This window comes from Sapajus apella, unplaced genomic scaffold (genome assembly GCF_009761245.1).
Source record: "Sapajus apella isolate SASKATOON/1434 unplaced genomic scaffold, GSC_monkey_1.0 scaffold49, whole genome shotgun sequence".
Lineage (NCBI taxonomy): Eukaryota > Metazoa > Chordata > Mammalia > Primates > Cebidae > Sapajus > Sapajus apella.
The window spans coordinates 5,088,369-5,105,946 of record NW_022436989.1 but is presented as its reverse complement, the minus strand read 5'-3'; the positions used below and the strand labels follow the sequence as shown (position 1 = coordinate 5,105,946).

The 17,578-nt window shown below is 35.6% G+C and overlaps 1 protein-coding gene across 8 annotated transcripts in view; it reads right to left on the bottom strand.

Moving 5' to 3' along the window:
* Positions 1 to 17,578, bottom strand: part of AKT3 (AKT serine/threonine kinase 3) — a 331,186-nt gene that overhangs the window by 29,847 nt on the left and 283,761 nt on the right. For 7 of the 8 annotated variants that reach the window (XM_032242409.1, XM_032242411.1, XM_032242412.1 and 4 more), the window contains one exon: positions 13,494 to 13,581. In XM_032242409.1, coding sequence (XP_032098300.1) covers positions 13,494 to 13,581 — 88 coding nt within the window. Of the gene's footprint in view, positions 1 to 8,070; positions 9,029 to 13,493; positions 13,582 to 17,578 lie in introns of those variants that run through there. The other variant, XM_032242413.1, reaches the window with a different exon arrangement.

Genomic DNA, 17,578 nt, shown 5'->3' with positions numbered 1-17,578 from the left:
TAAAATCAGACAGTATAAGAAAAGTATAACCCAACATCTCTAATGAATATAGATGCAAAATCCTCAAAATATTAGCAAATCAAATTTAGCTATATACAAAAAAGATAATATTCTGTGACTGTTTTCTTCTAGATATGCAAGATTAACATAATACTCAAAAATCAATGTGATACACTACATTAACAAATTAAAATAGAAGCAAAACATAAACATAAATCCAGAATCCATTCTTCAAGTGCTCAAAAAAATGGGAAATATTAGAAAATTCTGTTAACCTGAGAGATAGCATGTATAAAAAACCTACAGTTAATAGAATACTCAATGGGAGATGCAATATTTAATCTCACCATTTTGAAACAGCATGGTTCTGGTAATCCTGATCAGTGTAATAAGTTTACACAAAATAAAATAAAACTCATATCGAGTGGAAATAGATAATTATCTATGCAGAATATATCCTGAAATTTGGAAAAAAAAAATGAGTACTAGAATTAGTAAGTTAGTAGAGCTGGCTAAACTATCCAGAGACATATAAAACACTCCACCGGAGGGCTATTTACCTCAGTGTCTTTTACCCAGTACATTACGTACAACATGTTCAACCAAAAATTACATAGCATACTAATAGACAAAAAAAAAAAAAAAAGTTCAAAACACAAGCATCAGAACCAGATACAGATATGGGATTATCAGACTAGGAATTTACAGCATCTATGATCAATATACTAAGCCTTTTAATGGAAAAAGTAGACTACATATAAGAACAAATGGGTAATGTAAGCAGAGTGATAGGAATTCCAAGAATAAATAAAAAGGGAATGCTAGAAATAAAAAATATCACAACAGAAATTAACAACACCTTTGAAGGACTTATTAATAGACAATATGGCCAAAGAAACAATCAATGAGACTGAAAAATTATCAATAGAAATTTCTAAAAATGAAATGCAAACAGAAAAAAAAGAATGAAAAGGCAGAACATTCAGAAACTGTAGGACAGTTATAAAAGGCATAATACATTTGTAATGAAAATACCAAAATGACAAGAGATGAATGAATAGAAAAAATATTTCAAGCAGTAATGACTCAGGATGATTTTTCAAAATTAATGACACGCACCAAAACACAAATATCCAGGAAGCTCAGAGAAAAGCAAACATAACAACATAAATACCTAAAATCTACACCCAGACATATCACATTTGAACTGTAGAAAAATCAGAGACAAAAATAAAATCTTGAAAGCCAGAAAACAACAAACAACCTTACCTAAAAAGGAACAAAGTTATTGGAAATCATGCAAACAAGAAAAGTGGAGTGAAATATGTAAAAAAGCATTGGAAGAAAAACCCACCAACCTTAGAATTCTGTATCCAACAAAATCATCCTTCAAAAGTCAAGGAAAAACAAAGAATTTCTCAGAAAAATAAAAATAAAAACTGAGACAATCTGTTGCCAGATAACTGCCCAGAGGGAAATGTCAAAAAAAAAAGTTTATCAAAAAGAAGGAATATAGGCCAGGTATGGTGGCTCATGTCTAAAATATCAGCACTTTGGAAGGCCAAGGTGGGAGGATCCCTCACGCCCAGGAGTTCAAGACAAGCTTGGGCAACATAGTGAGTGAGACCTTGTCTCTACAAAAAAATAAAATATTAGCTATGCGTGGTGGCACATGCCTTTAGTCCCAGCTACGGGGGAGGCTGAGGTGAGAGGGTTGCTTGAGCCCAGGAGCATGAGGCTGCAGTGAGCTGAACACTTCAGTCTGGGCAACAGAGTAAGACTCTGTCTCAAAAGGAAAATAATGTAGGCTAGAAATTTGTATCTATGTGAAGAAAGGAAGAATATTAGAAAGGAAATATACAAAAGTAACATAAAATTCCGTTCTTAATATTCTTAATCTGACATCGCAGTTTGCTCAAAATAATGATGGCAATAATGTATTTGATGATTACAGCTTATAGGTAAGTGAAATTTATGACAGTAGTGTTATAAGGAACAGGAAGGAGGATTGGGGATTACAGTTATATGGTACTTGTACTATCTGTGAAATGATACGGTGCTATTGTATAAGGCTGGTTGCCTTGCCGGGAGGTTGGACACACCCACCTCTGCACCCAGCACCTAGCTCTGCCAAATGGCTCCCTGGAAGGCTTCAGCTGATGCAAGGCTCCTGGCCGGCTCTCCCACTGGAAAACTCGCCCAACAACCCGCCAACCAATAGCGGCCAGCCCCGTCTCAATCCTGCTCCCCTGGAGTCAATCAGAGCACCCAGCTGTTGCTTGTTCCTCCTAGCCATAAAAACCCCACGCCCCAGGAATTTGGCACGACTTCCCTGGCCCCTTTCCCCGGGACCATGGAACCTCACCCGGGAGTTGAATAAATTGGCATTTAATTTTCTCATGCTGGTCTCAGTTTCCTCATTCTAAACTCAGTAATAACCCTTACAGTATGCTCTCAGCTACAATGAAATTAAACTGGAAATCAGTAACAGAAAGACAGCTGGAAAGCTCCAAAATACCTGCAGACTACACAACACATTTCTAAGTAACACACATATTATAATTCAATAAAACTTAAAACTATTTGTAACTAAATGAAAATAAAACATAAAAATCTGTGAGATACAGTGAAAGTAATGTTTAGAGGAAAATTTATAGCACTGAATGCACAAGGTAGAAAAGATCTAAAACAAATAATCTAAGTTTTCAACTTAGAAAACTAGAAAATTAAGTCCAAAGTAAGGAGAAGAAAAGATATAATAAAAATTAGAGCTGAGATCAATGAAGAAAAATCGACAAAAGCAAAAGCCAGATATTTATAAAGATCAATGAACTGTTAAACCTCTAGACATGTTAAATAGGTATATTTCTATCAGCTTTTGTAGATTAAAATTTTTTAAATATATTTTTAAAATTTCAATAGCTCTAGGGGTACAAACGGTTTTTGCTTACATGGTTGAACTGTATAGTGGTCAGCTCTGGGCTTTTAGTGTACCCAACATGTGATTTTTTTAACCCTCACCTCCCTCTTCCATCCTCCCCTCATCCTGAGTCTCCAGTGTCCACTCTACTATACTCTGTAGGCCTCTGCATACCCATAGCTTAGCTCCCACTTCTGCGAACATGCAGTATTTGATTTTCTGTTACTGAGTTACCTCACTTAGGATAATGGCTTTCAGTTCCATGTAAGTGCTGCAAAAGACATTATTTTGTTCTTTTTTTATGGCTAGTGATATTACAAGGTAGGGGTGTGTGTGTGTGTGTGTGTGTGTGTGTGTGTGTATGTGTGTGTGTGTGTGTGTGTGTGTGTGTCCGTCCCATTGATTTTATCCACTCATTGGTTGATGAGCACCTAGGCTGATTTCCTACCTTTGCAACTGTGAATTGTGCTGCGAGAAACATGAGTGTATGTATCCTTTTTTATAGAATGACTTCCTTTCCTTTGGGTAGATACCTACCAGTGGAATTTGTAGATCGAATGGTACATCCACCTTTAGTTCTTTGAGAAATCTCCATACTGTTTTCCATAGAGGTTGTAATGTAATAATTTGCATTTCCCCAACAGCATGTAAGCATTCTCTTTTTACCATATCTACATTAACATCTGTTGTTTTTTGACTTTTTAAAAATGACCATTCTCATTGGGGTAAGGTGGTATCTCACCGTGGTTTTATTTTGTAGTTTCCTGATGATTTGTGATGTTGAACATTTTTTCCTATGTTTGTTGGCCATTTGTATATATCTTCTTTCAAGAAATGTACTCATGTTGTTTGCCCACTTTTTAATGGAATTATTTGACTTTTTTCTTGCGGATCTGCATTCCTTATAATAAGATTCTGGGTATTAGTCCTTTTTCAGGGGTACAGTTTGCAATATTTCCTCCCACTCTGCAGATTGTCTGTTTACTTTGTTGATGATTTCTTTTGCTATGCAGAAGCTTCTGAGTTTAATTAAGTCCCATTTATTTATTTTTGTTTTTACTGCATTTGCTTTTGGGGGTCTTAGTCACAAATTATTTGCCTAGGTCAATCTCCAGAAGAATTTTTCATAGGTTTTCTTCTATACCTTTTTATGGTTTCAGGTCTTACATCTACGTCTCTAACCCATCTTGAGTTAACTCTTGCATTTTTAATAGTGTTTTATGTATGTAGATGCTGTTATTTGGTGCAAAAAATTATGTTTCACTGATGACTACACTATTGTCATTTATGCTACAAATGATCTACTTATCACATTTAATATCTGAAATCTACTTGGCCCCAAATTATTGTCACTTCTGTTTACTTTTTGTGTCGTTTGATTATTAAGTTTCTCCTTATTATTATTTTTTCCAGTTTCCTGTGTAATTTTATTCTAGGTGAGATTTCTGTAAGCAACACGTAGTTATATTTCTTAACCCAATTTGAAGGCTTTTAAAGCTTTAACTGTATATATTTTATGCCAGAACTGGTTTTGACAGCTGTTTGTGTTTTTATATCCTAAGTACAATGCCTCATGACCAAAAGAAGACACTAATTATAATGTTTAGCCATCAGAATGTCTAGCAGATATTTAGAACACATCTTTTTTTGACCCAAAGTTTAAAAGTGGGCCATTATTTAATTGTGATAAGAAAAATATCAAACAGAAACCTATTTTTAGCCTTTCATCTCTCTACCTTTGGTGTGTCTGTTCTACTCCTCTGGCCTTGCTTCACTGGTAAAAGCTGTAGCTTACAATCATTAACCTCTCTGTAACTGCCATCAATCACCAAGCCCTTCAGGCTGAGTATCTCAATCAGAAAGTAGAAAGTCAAAACTCAGTCAGCAAAGTTCCACTTCAACTTTGGCATGATACTTCACAAACGATCTTGATACACCTTGCAAAAATGTGTCGTCAAACCAACCTCCATTACTGACCATGAATATATTCCAAAACTCAATCCCAACCTTCCATGTTCTCACTGATTCCCTCCCTCCCGACTTTCCTTTCAAATTTTCTCTTCCCTCTCTCCTATCCATTAGCCCTCTCCTCAAGCATTTCCACAGCTCTAATTAAACTCTGAATTTTCGAAACATTCATATTTATTTCCACTTTTAGTCCCAAAAGTTAGTGCTATATTTCTAGCCACTAGACAATTCTATCTGAAATTAATTACGAAAACCAGCTATAATCCTCCTCCTTAAACTTTCTCCCAGTATTTTCCCCAGTACTGTTAAACTATGAGTCCTCATTTCTTTATATCTTTGGAATTCACACTTCCTTCCTTTTCCTTCGTTGCCTACGTTGCTTTAGTAAGGGCTCTGTCTCTTAACACTGTATTACTACAGTAGTATCTTAATGAGATTCTCTTTTCCAGACGCTTCTCCCTAAGAATCTATTCCGACAAAACTTGAAAAAATCCAATTACTGCATGTCATTTCCTTACTTCAGCATCTACAATTCTGGTAAGTGGATCACGCAAACATATGAGGTGAACCTTCAAGAATCCGCACTATATTCACAGGCCACCTGTTGTTTACATCCAGTTTCAACCCACCACAGATTCCCAGTTCCTCCACTGAGCATATCTTCATGCATTTCTCTTGTTACTACTTAATTTTTTTCTCACATTGTTTTCCCATTCTGAAATGTTACATTTCCTTCATTTCCAATCCTGTATTCCTTAAAATATATTTTTCCATGAATTACTCCAAACCTAGGGAGGTGGAAGTGGAGTTAAAGGAGCCTTATAATAAAGAATGAAGAAAAAAATAATGGCAGGTAGAGCATGGGTCTATATAAAGGAATGGAAAGTGTTAACGGTAAATGTGTAGCATTTTCAATCACTTTAAAATATAATTACCTAAAGCAAAATTTCATTATGATTACCATGTATTGTGTTTATCATATATGAAAGTAAATTTTAAGAAATAATAGCCTAAAGAATAAAGGAGGAAATAGAAATAGGTTGTTGTAGTGAACTGGTTATAACTGAAGGTAGACTAAGTTAAACATGTATACTGCAAACTCTAGAAACAACCTCCAAACAATAAAATATACAACTAAGACAATAGCAGCAATAAAATGGAGCCATAAAATATTCAACAAATCCTAAAGAAGGCAGACAGAGAGGAAAAGGAACAAAGAAAAAAAATTAAAGAACAAACAGCAAGGTGGTATATTTAAACCCAACTATGTCATTAAGTACATTAAATGAAAGCAGGCTACACATTGCATTAAGTCATATTATCTAATGAGTAAGAAAAAAAAAAAAAAACAAGACTCAACTACATGCTGTCTAAAAGAATATCCACTTTAATATAATTGGCATAGGTTAAAGGTGGAAAGATATGTTAAAAGAAAGCTGGAGTACTTATATTAATATCAGACAAAGTAGATCTCAAAATAGGGACTGCTGTTATGGATACAGAACATTTCCTAATGACAAGGAGGTAAAGATGAGCACAGTGATATGTGTCTGCAATCTCAGCTACTGGAAAGGCTGAGGCAAGAGGATTGCTTGAGCCCAGAACTTCAAATCCAGCCATGGCAAAATAGCAAGACCCATCTCTTTAAAAAAAAAAAAAGAGAGAGAGAGAAAGAAAGAAAAAGGAAAAAAAAAGATGAGGTAAATTCACTAAGAAGACAATACTAAATCTAAGTATGTATGCAACTAACAATGGGGCTTCAAAATACATGAAGCAAAACCTAAAAGATAAAGTCCATGATTATAATTGAAGATAACAATAACCCTTTTCCAGAAACCAACAGAAAAAGTAGGCAGAAAATCAGTAAGAACATAGAAGACATGAACAATACTACTAACTGTCTGGACCTAACATTGGTAGAACAATTTATGCAGTAAAAGCAAAATACAGTTGACCCTTGAACAACATGGGTTTGAATTGTGTGGGCCCATTTACACCCAAATTTTCTTCTGCCTCTGCCACCTCTTGAGACAGCCAAGTCCAACCCTCTTCTTCCTCCGCCTACTCAATGCGAAGACAATGAGGGTGAAGACCTTTACAATAATCTACTTCCACTTCATTAATAGTAGATACATTTTATCTTCCTTATGATTTTCTTAATAACATTTCCTTTCCTTGTAGCTTACTATATTATAAAAATACAGTATATAATACACATACAAAATGTGTGTTAATCAACTGTTCATTACAGCTTCTGGTCAATAGTAGGCTATTAATAGTTAAGTTTCTGGGGAGTCAAAAGTTCCCTAACTCCTGCATTGTTCAAGGGTCAATGTATAGATTATTTCAAGTGTATATAGAACATACACCAACATAAGCCATTTTCTCAGCCATAAAACAAATCTTTTAAAGCGTAAAACGATTAAAATCATATAAACTATGTTCTCCAACCACAAAAGAATTAAGCTAGGAATCGGTAACAGAGAAACATCTGAAAAATCCATATATTTGGAAATTAATCAACATACTTAGAAATAACCCTTAAGAAGGAATCACAAGGGGAATTAAAACTCTTTTGAAATAAAAACACAGCACATCAAAATTTGCAAAGCATGACTAACAGTCTTTAGGGAAAAACTTAACTTAGATGACAAATTCCTTGAAAGACACAAAGAGCAAAAGTCATTTGAGAAACAACAGAGAACCACAACAGCCCCATAAATTGAATTCACAGTTAAAAACCACCCAACAAAGATAAAACTCCAGGTCCAGGGAGAGCCTCACTGGTAAATCCTACCAAATATTTAATTAATAAATAATACAAATTCCACACAAACAATTCTATAAAATTAAAGAGAAAGGAGGAGTACTTCCTCTTTTGTTTTTAAAAAGCAAGCATGGGCTGGGCACGCCTGTAATCCCAGCATTTTTGGAGGCCGAGGTGGGTGGATCATGAGGTCAAGAGATTGATACAATCCTGGCCAACATGGTGAAACCCTGTCTCTACTAAAAATACAAAAATTAGCTGGGCATGATGGCGCATGCCTGTAGTCCCAGCTACTCGGGAGGCTGAGGCAGAACTGCTTGAACCCAGGAGGCGGAGGTTGCAGTGAGCCGATATCGAGTCACTGCACTCCAGCCTGGCAACGAAGCAAGACTCTGTCTCCAAAAAAAAAAAAAAAAAAAAAAAAAAGCAAGCATGATTCTGAAGTGAAAATTATACAAAGACATTTTAGGAAAACAAGATGACATAGTAATATCACTCAGGATTTCAGGATGCAAATACCCTTAGAAATACAATGTACCAATGCTAGCAATATATAATAACACATCAGGAACAGATGGGTTTTTCAATAGTAATGCAAGCTTCACTCAACTTTGGAAAATCAATGTTAATTTACCATTTTAATAAAACCTAAAAGAGAAAAGCCATATGATCACTGCAATAAGTGCAGAAAAAGCTTTAATAAAATTCAATACCGATTCATGATGTAAGAAACTCAGTAACCTAGGACTAGAACTTCCTCAACCTGATAAAGGAGGTATAAAACACCTACATTAACATCACATTCTTATATTATATTCAAATAACTTTAGGCTTAGAGAACTTACAAAAATATAGTGCACACAGTTACCATATACCCTTTACCCACCTTCGTCTACGCTAGTATCTTATATAGCCATAGTATGAATATCAAAACAAAGAAACTAACATCAGTATAATACTATTAAGTAAACTACCAACTTTATTTAGATTTCACCAGTTTTTCTACTAATGCTCCTGCCTAGTCCAGGACCCAACCCAGGATTTCACACTGCAGTTGGTCCTCATGCCACCTTAGTCTCCCCAGTCTACGAGAGTTCCATCATTCTTTGTCTATCATGAGGTTGACACTTTTGAAGTTATCTGGCCAGGTATTTTAAGGAATGTCCCTCCATGTCAGTTCTTCAGATTTCCTCATGATTTTATTGAGGTTATGCATCTTGGAGGACAGCACTTCAAAAGTGATGTGCCCTTCTCAGAGCATCTTATCATGGGTTCCATGACGTCAACATCTTACTTACTAGTGATGTTAACCATGATCACTTGGTTAAGACCGTTTTTGCCAGATCTCTCCCCTGTAAAGTCAGTCATTTTACCTTTGTAAATGATAAATGTTCAAGGGGAGATACCTTGAGACTACGGAAATATCGTCTTTCCTAAACTTTTGCTCACTAATTTTAGCATTCCGAGGTGAATCGTGCATGAGCAATTTTTGCTCTGGAGTTCTAATGGTGATTTTCTACTTTCCTCACCTCTACTACATTCATTAATTAGAATTCATCTGTAAGAAAGACATGGCCCTCTCAACACTTTATTTATTTAGACACTCACTTATTTAATAGTCTCGTGATTATGTATTTTATTCTTTGGATCATAAACTAACACTATTTTTATTACTGAAATTGTTTTAGCTTTTGCCACAGGACTCTTCAGGTTTGGTTGCTTTACATGTCTTTTTTTTTTTAAGGCTCCTTCCTTACACTCTGACACCACAAAATTCTCCAGGCTCAACTTTTTTTTTTTTTTTTCTTTTCTGTTTTACCCATACTAGTGTTGAAATCATTCACTTTCTCAAGGAGCCTTGGTTCTTTTTATTGGAGAATAATATTTAGAAACCCAGATCTGGCTGCTACATGTGCTCATTAACATCATATTTAATGGTAAAAGATGCTTTTCTCCCTAAGACTAGGGACAAAGTCAGGATGTTCACTCTTACCATTACTCGACATTATAATGAAGGTCTTAGCCAATATAACAAGGCAAAAGAGAAAAGAAATAAAATGCATACAGATTAGAAATGAAGTAAAATTTTATTTACAGAACATACAATTGTCTGTGCAGAGAAATGTAAGTAATCTACAAAAAAAGATTACTACAGCTAATTCTTGCAAGCCTCCAGGATAAAAGGCCAATATGAAAAAAACAACTGTATTACTATATATTGGCAGCAAAACAAAGTGAAAATGAAATTTTAAATATCATTTCCATTGGAAGACATAAAACATTTAAGGATAAACCTAACAAAATTTGTGTAAGACTTAAAACATGGAAATTTACAAAACATTACTGAGAGAAATTAAAGGCTATCTAAATAAACAGAGAAATACACTGCACTCATGGATCTGAAGACTCACTGTTCAGATGTCAGTTCTCCCTAGATTTATCTAGAGATTCAACACAATCTCACACAAAATCTTAGCAGACTGACAAACTGAGTGTAAAATTTATATAGAAATCTATATAGACATTAATCTAGATAAATTCAGGCTATAAAACACCCTGCTAGAGAATCTTTACGCTTGAAGGTACTTAAAGGATTTTATCTTTTGAATGAGTAAGTAACCTGTCCATTTCCACAAAGAAAGCAAGAAGCAAATCCACGATTAGGAACCAACCTTGTTCTTTCATATTTTGATACTGTGCTCTTTAGAGTGGTACATCGCGCTACTTGTAATTAAGATTAGTTCACTTTTTACTTTGCCTATAAAGAGATTCAGATCTCAACAGATACCAGAATATCTAAAAGTGCCATCACCTCTTGATGTGCAGCAATAAGCAGAAAAAGAGCCAAGAACTATGTGATAATAAACAAAAATAAAAAATTTCCCAAACCTTATTAATAAAAATGTAATAAAAATACCTGATCTTAGGAATGAATTGACTTTTACAAGAAATTACACATTTTAAAGATGTAAGGACTCCGTAAAAATGTTTTATTTTATAAATTATATAGTAAATTACACTGTCCAAAGCACTGAAATTTTAACTAAATTCATTAAAACAGCTTACATCAGGCTGGCTCTCAAAATTAATTTCAAGTTCTCCTGTTATACAACACAAACCCAAATAGGCTCAATCACATTTTCCTTTTAGAAAGAAACTCAAATGTAAAAGTGCTGCTGCAATGAAGATGCTCCTTCAAGTATGCATGTGGCAGCAGAGAATACCAGAGCCTTGGCAGTCACACAGGACACCATGAGTAAGCCTGTAGATGGCATCAATTCACGACCAATCTATTGTTTACAGAAACAGTCATTTTTTGGTTGTGCTTCTTTATTCAAGATATTTAAAACTTCTGCTCAAATTAAATGGCACCCATTTTTAAAAAATAATTGTAATAACTTGAACGAATTTCTCTACATACGTCATCTGAAGTTGTTCTGGCAGCTCCTCCTCCCTGCCAGAGCTGCTCACTCGCCTAATTCCATTCCTACATGGTAGCTGCCAGGCTCTCTTCCTATCACTCTTATACTGGGCATGTCTAGCCCAATGGAGCCAAGATAGGATAAGCCCTGCTTCCTTACTGGTATACGGGTTGGGCTCTCAGAGCTTCGTCTAGGTGGGGCCAAACCCTTATTTAACATGAACAGCTGAACACTGAGAAAAGGAAACTTACTAGCAAATCTTATTGTTCTCACAGGACTGAAGAAGGTCCATATTTTGGCCCTTCTTTAAATTTACTGTGCCACACTGGTACCTTAACCATTGTGTCTTAAAGAAATAGCTCTTTTTCCTTTTTTTTGGAGTAAGTCCTCCCAGGATAGGGTAAGTCTACAAGGGATATTTCGTTGTAGCTTATTATTAGCTACTAAAAATAAAACTACGCATGATTTCTGGGAGACACAGCAAACCCTTGTCTCTTCCAGGTTCTTTTGTAGTTTACTGACATGACGAAAACAGTACATAGCTCATTTGAGCCATTCCTACATATGCATGCAACTCATAAGGATCATCCTCAGTGATGCAAAGTGGTGTAAAATTGTCTATAAGAAGTCAGGAAACATTTAGGACACTTAAGAATGCTCACATACTTCTCATAAAGGTTGTAAAGGATTCAGTACGTAACACGGTACTTTATATGTAGTAGAAACTCAATGCACGTGAGTTGAATCGAGTAAAGGTGTCTAATATGACGTACCTATTTTAAATTCCTAGTTACAAGAAACAGAAAATCACCACACTCCTGGCTACCAATGACATGATACAGACACGAAGTACTTGTGTTACTTCTTACTAACTCATGTAATTCATATAATTCTATCTTTACCTTAAGGGTTAACAGAGAAGAACAGTTGGCATATAACAGACCCCAAATAAATGTTTTTGACTAATAGATGTTTTGGATAAAAATATGACATGTTGGAATAAACTGAAATGGATGGACTAACTAAAAATAATTACACAAAAATTCTGAGTAAATTACTGAATGAAAAACATTTCATAGTAAAAATTTTATACAAGCATTTGAAAATCAAAGTATCAGAATCAACATCTGTACTAACAATATCCGAGGTAGTAAAGAAAAAAAAGGGAGGGAGGGACAGGCATAATTTCCTGTTCCTGAACTTAAGCAAAAATTGCAGTATTAAAAACAAGAAGTGTGGGCACAGTGGTTCACGCATCTAATCTGAGCACTTTGGGAGGCCAAGGAGGGAGGACTCTTTGAGCCTAGGAATACAATACCATCCTGGGCAACGTGGCAAAATCTTATCTCTACAAAAAGTACCAAAACATTAGTCAGGTATGGTGGCTCATGCCTGCAGTCCAAGCTACTCGGGAGGTTAAGGTGAGAGGATCACCTGAGCCTGGGGAGGTAGTGGCTGCAGCAAACTGTCATTGTACCACTGCACTCCAGCCTGGCCAGAAGAGACCTCATCTTCAAAAATAAACAAATATAAACAAGTTTTAAGCAGATCACAATAAAACTAAACATATATAATTCGTATTTTTTTTTTTTTTTTTTTTTAAAGAGATTGGGTCTCACTCTGCCACCCAGGCTGGAGTACAGTGATGTAATCACAGCTTACTGCAGCCTCAACCTCCTGTGCTCAAGTGATTTTCTTGCCTGACTTACCAGCCTCCCAGGTAGGCAGAGCTACAGGAGTGCACCACCACATCCAGCTGACTTTTTTTATTTTTTGTAGAGATGGGTTCTCACTGTGTTGCCCATGCCGGTCTCAAACTCCCGGCCTTAAGTAATCCTCCTGTCTCAGCCTCCCAAAATGCTGGGATTACAGGCATGAGCCACTGTGCCTGGTCTAGCAGTGTTCATTTTGTGGGCAATAAAGTTCTGTTTCTAATGACAGAGAAGTCCCAAATAAGACATTGTCTTTACTACTTCATTAAATATTAAAAACAAATTCCTTTAAATTCTTTTTAAAACAAGAATTTTTATAAATAAACCTGCAGTGTTCTCTTTAAAATTAAAGACACGGGCAAATTTAAAAATTATAATTTTTAAACTAGTTTTCTTAAAGAAAAAAATAACACCGGGTATGTTTTTTAAACAAATAATGAGAGGCAAACTAACAAATTATTATGAAAAAAAGGGAAAAATAAATTCTGTGATCACATTGAATAAAATTTCAAGAGGCATCTGAGGAGTCAAAATTATATGAAAACTTTTGTGCACAGAAGTTCAATAATCAATCACTAAAATGTCAGTAAAATGGAAAGTATCATTACATCATTAACTTTTATTCACTTAAAATATTTTTGCTATAAATTCATTTTAGCAGTGCAGCCAAAATATTTACATACTATGCCACAAAGATATCTTACCTTTTTATCATATACATCTTGCCAGTTTACTCCAGAAAAGAAACTGTGTCTCATAATTTCTTTCGCATCATCTGGTCCTCCACCAAGGCTATGAGAACAGAAATAAAATTAAATGAGTGTAAAACATTTACGTAAGCCCAAAACAACAAAAATGGTACTGTGAAAGTGTTATTTTCTGTGTAAAAAATAGTTCTTGGGATAAATAGCTATAAAAGTAAAAGCTTTTGCTATAGGATCTACTTTTCCTAATATGCTTATAAGAACTAGCTTTAGAACAGTATGGTATTTGAAAAAGAGCTGAGGCTTTGAAGACAGATCTGAAAGAAGCAACCATCTCCAGCATTTATGAGATGTGTGACAACAGAAAAGAGGCTTATCCTCAGTTTTCTATTCTGTAGAATGGGGAACAGTATTTGCTGATGGGTCACTGCAAAGGTTAAACAACACAGGGATTTGGTTTGGCTGTGTCTCCATCCAAATCTCATCTTGAACTGTAGCTCCCATAATCCCCACGTGTTATGGGAGTGACCAGGTGGGAGGTAACTGAATCATGGGGGCAAGTTTTTTTCTATGCTGTTCTCATTAAAGTGAATAAGTCTCATGAGATCTGATGGTTTTAGAAAGGCAGTACCCCTGCACATGCTGTCTCTTGCCTGCCACCATGTAAGACGTGCCCTTGTTCCTCCTTCACCTTCCGCAATGATTGAGGCCTCCCAGTCATGTGGAACTATGAGTCCAATAAACCCCTTTTATAAATTATTCAGTCTCAGGTATTTCTTCATAGCAGTAGGAAAACGGACGAATACAATAACAGGTAAAAGAAATTCAGGTGTTTTCTGGCTTACTCAGTTTAATATAGTACATATTACTAAGAATAAAAGAAAAATGAGAAATAGGAAGAACAGGAAGAAGGGAGGGAAAAAGAACAAGGAAAGAAAGAAGAAATAAACCTATTTAAATTTGAATTTAACATAGTAAGGATGTTTGGACTTGTTCATTGTTAGAAATTATACGTGTTGGTAAATGCTTAACAACCAGCTCTCTGTGAGCAATCATACATTTATAGACATACAGTTTTTTTTCTTTTCTTTTTTTTTTTTTCCCAAGGGCACAGGACATGCCAGGTGCTCAGAGCAGAGCAGCCATGGAGCTGCTGGGACTGCACCTCGCCTGGCCTAAACACCACCACACCCTAGACATATAAATTTAAATTTTAATGACAAAGAATGCAAAATACAAAATTTACAAACATCATAAAATATACAATGTTCTGTATTGTAAATCAGACACCTGATTTTCACAGAAGACTTAATTTTTACTGTACTCCAAAGCCACTAATGGATGCAACTTATGACTAGTTCTAACATGAATACTAGCTGACATTTTTGTTTAAGTCAAAGGTGAAAGTGATAAAACGGAGACTCTAGACTTCACTTGTCAGTAATGTGAGTGAATTCTTTGCTAAACGGTTAAAAATTTTGGAACAGTGGAAGAATACTCATTTTTTTGTTACTATTTACAATGTAATGATTATGGACACAACAAACTTTTAAATTTAACCTGCATTATTAACATTTTCTCTTAAGTCTAAACAATCAACAAAACAGTAAGTCCAGCCCCAGCTCATAGCATTTGCCAATTTTGGTGGTATAAATTCTCCCACCATGGCCCATTTCAAGGTACCAATATGATGTTGCCGAACATGGAGGCAGGAAGAGCTGTATCATAGTAAACCATTATTTATTATGTCCATACAGATACAGCTGACATAACTCATCTCAAAAATAAAGACAACCGTGAAACATAACAAATTAAGGACCGATGCATTTTCAGTATCTATGAGCTTTGCTTTTCCTTTCTTAATCAGTAAATTTACACAATTTAATTTTTAATAATGACTGTAATCTACAACCAGCTCACAAAATTGCTGAAAATGTAACAGCTGGTTCTTGTGAGATGGTATATGCCAACTCCAACACAATACTGGGTTGGAAGAAAACCATGTACAGATGCTCCTAAACTTACCAATGGCGGTTACGTCTAGATAAACCTACATTTCAACTTAAGATGCGTTTATCAGGATGCCACTCCATCATTAGCTGAGAAGCATACTAAATATACATCACTTTCACACCATCATAAAGTCAAAAATCTGTCAAGCCATCATAGGTCAGAAATCATTTGTAATTATGTAATTCTAATGAATTCTGGTTATTAGATGTAAGAAATACATGACTGGGAAGGACATAGGATCCTTTGACACACAGTCAAAATGGAAAACAATCAGCTGATACCTGAGTTTCTTTAGTGATAACTGATTCCCACCAGATGGGTCTCCAACTCCCAGCTCCTTGTAAAATTCTCTAAATGAACTATACCCCAGAAATGGGACTTTTAGATTTGATCATAAAAGGGCTGTTCGATGTTTGCATTTGAATTTTCAGATTGGTAGTTCTGAATTCAGTGAGGGCTCAGCATTTCAGTCCCTGCCCTCTTTCTCATTCTATTTCAATTGTGTACGTTTCTTCCCAGGAGACTGCAAACTCCTTTGAAGGCCAGGTCAGTGCTGGATTATCCAAAAGGCATTCTAGAAAGCTTGTGCTTAGGGAACCAGAGAAGCAAAAGCACCAAAACACGTTTCTGAAAAGCATTTAGTATTTTCAAGTGCATATCAACATAGTCTGCATTAGACACATATCAAAGCTCCATGGCATTTTCTTACACTTACGTTATAGTTTATTTCAATAGTGTTTCATTTGAATTGTATTTCAGACGAGAGTTGGAGTGGAGAATCATAATCATTTTGTAAACAAAATGCTTTAATCCAGCTTTAGTTATCCATTTTTGTAACTCAAGTTTTCTAGCAATACTTTGGTTTTGAACATAGCCAGCATTTATTCTATATTTATCAAATACATATAAAGCTGAAATATCAGCTATGAATACTATGCAAAGTCTAAGAATACAATCAGACTTCCATTTGAGAAGCTAGGAGAAATTCTTTAACACACTTCCTCAATGTGTGAAACTGTCAAAAATTTCAGTGTCAATGGCTCTCTAATATACAGTTTAAGACTTCAAAAATAATAACAAAATATGCTTTGAAGTAAGATATTTATGTCTAAAATACAGTATCAGGATGCCAAACTAAATTCTCAGCTACTATGAATTCTTTACTATGAGGAACATCACAGAATACACATTTTCCTAATGTTAGTGAATACAGGAGGTCATGCTTTTCCTATCAACTTTGCATAGGAAGATAAAGGAGGGATTAATAGAATGAATAGAAAGGATGGAGAGTAAGAAATCAAAGCAAAATGATAGTTGACCCTTTGATAGAACTGACAGCAATTCAATAAAAGATACCAGAAAAACTCCGGTAGTATCTAAAATAGCTGCACAGAACAAATGGAGAGGTATATTATAATGCCATCATTACCTATGTTTCCCAAGACTTTTCAAGGTCCTTTGTTGGCTTTCTTTTCTTTCTACCCCTGAAACTGAGGTTTCCTAAGACTCTGTCCTAGGCCCTTTTCTCCTCATACACTTCCCTCACCACTACTGTCTTGGTTCTAGCTACCTCCTAGATATATTTATGGCTTCCAATCCATATAATCAGGTACTGTGTTTCTTTTAAGTATTGATTCTATTATTTCCAGCTGCTCACTTGACATTTCCGTCTTGGTTTTCTATAGAAACTTCACTCAGTGTATGCAAAGTTAGTATCAACATCTACCGCCATCAAGCCTCCTTCATTTGCATTCCCTGTCTGTCAATCACCCTAGCTGGAAACCTCAGAGGCATTCCTGACTCCTTCTACTTCCTCACAGTTTCTAGTTAATCATTCACCTCTATCTATCACTTGTGTACTACTGCTTCAGGAAGGAATCCATCTATTATCTGAACCATTCCATAAATATTCCTTTTTTTTTTTTTTTTTTTTTTTTTAAAGACAGGGACTCACCCCACTGTCCAGGCTGGAGTGCAATGGCATCAGTTTGGCTCACTGCAGTCTCGACCTCCTGGGCTCCAGCAAGTCTCCCACCTCAGCCTCCCAACCAACTGGGACTACAGCATGTGGC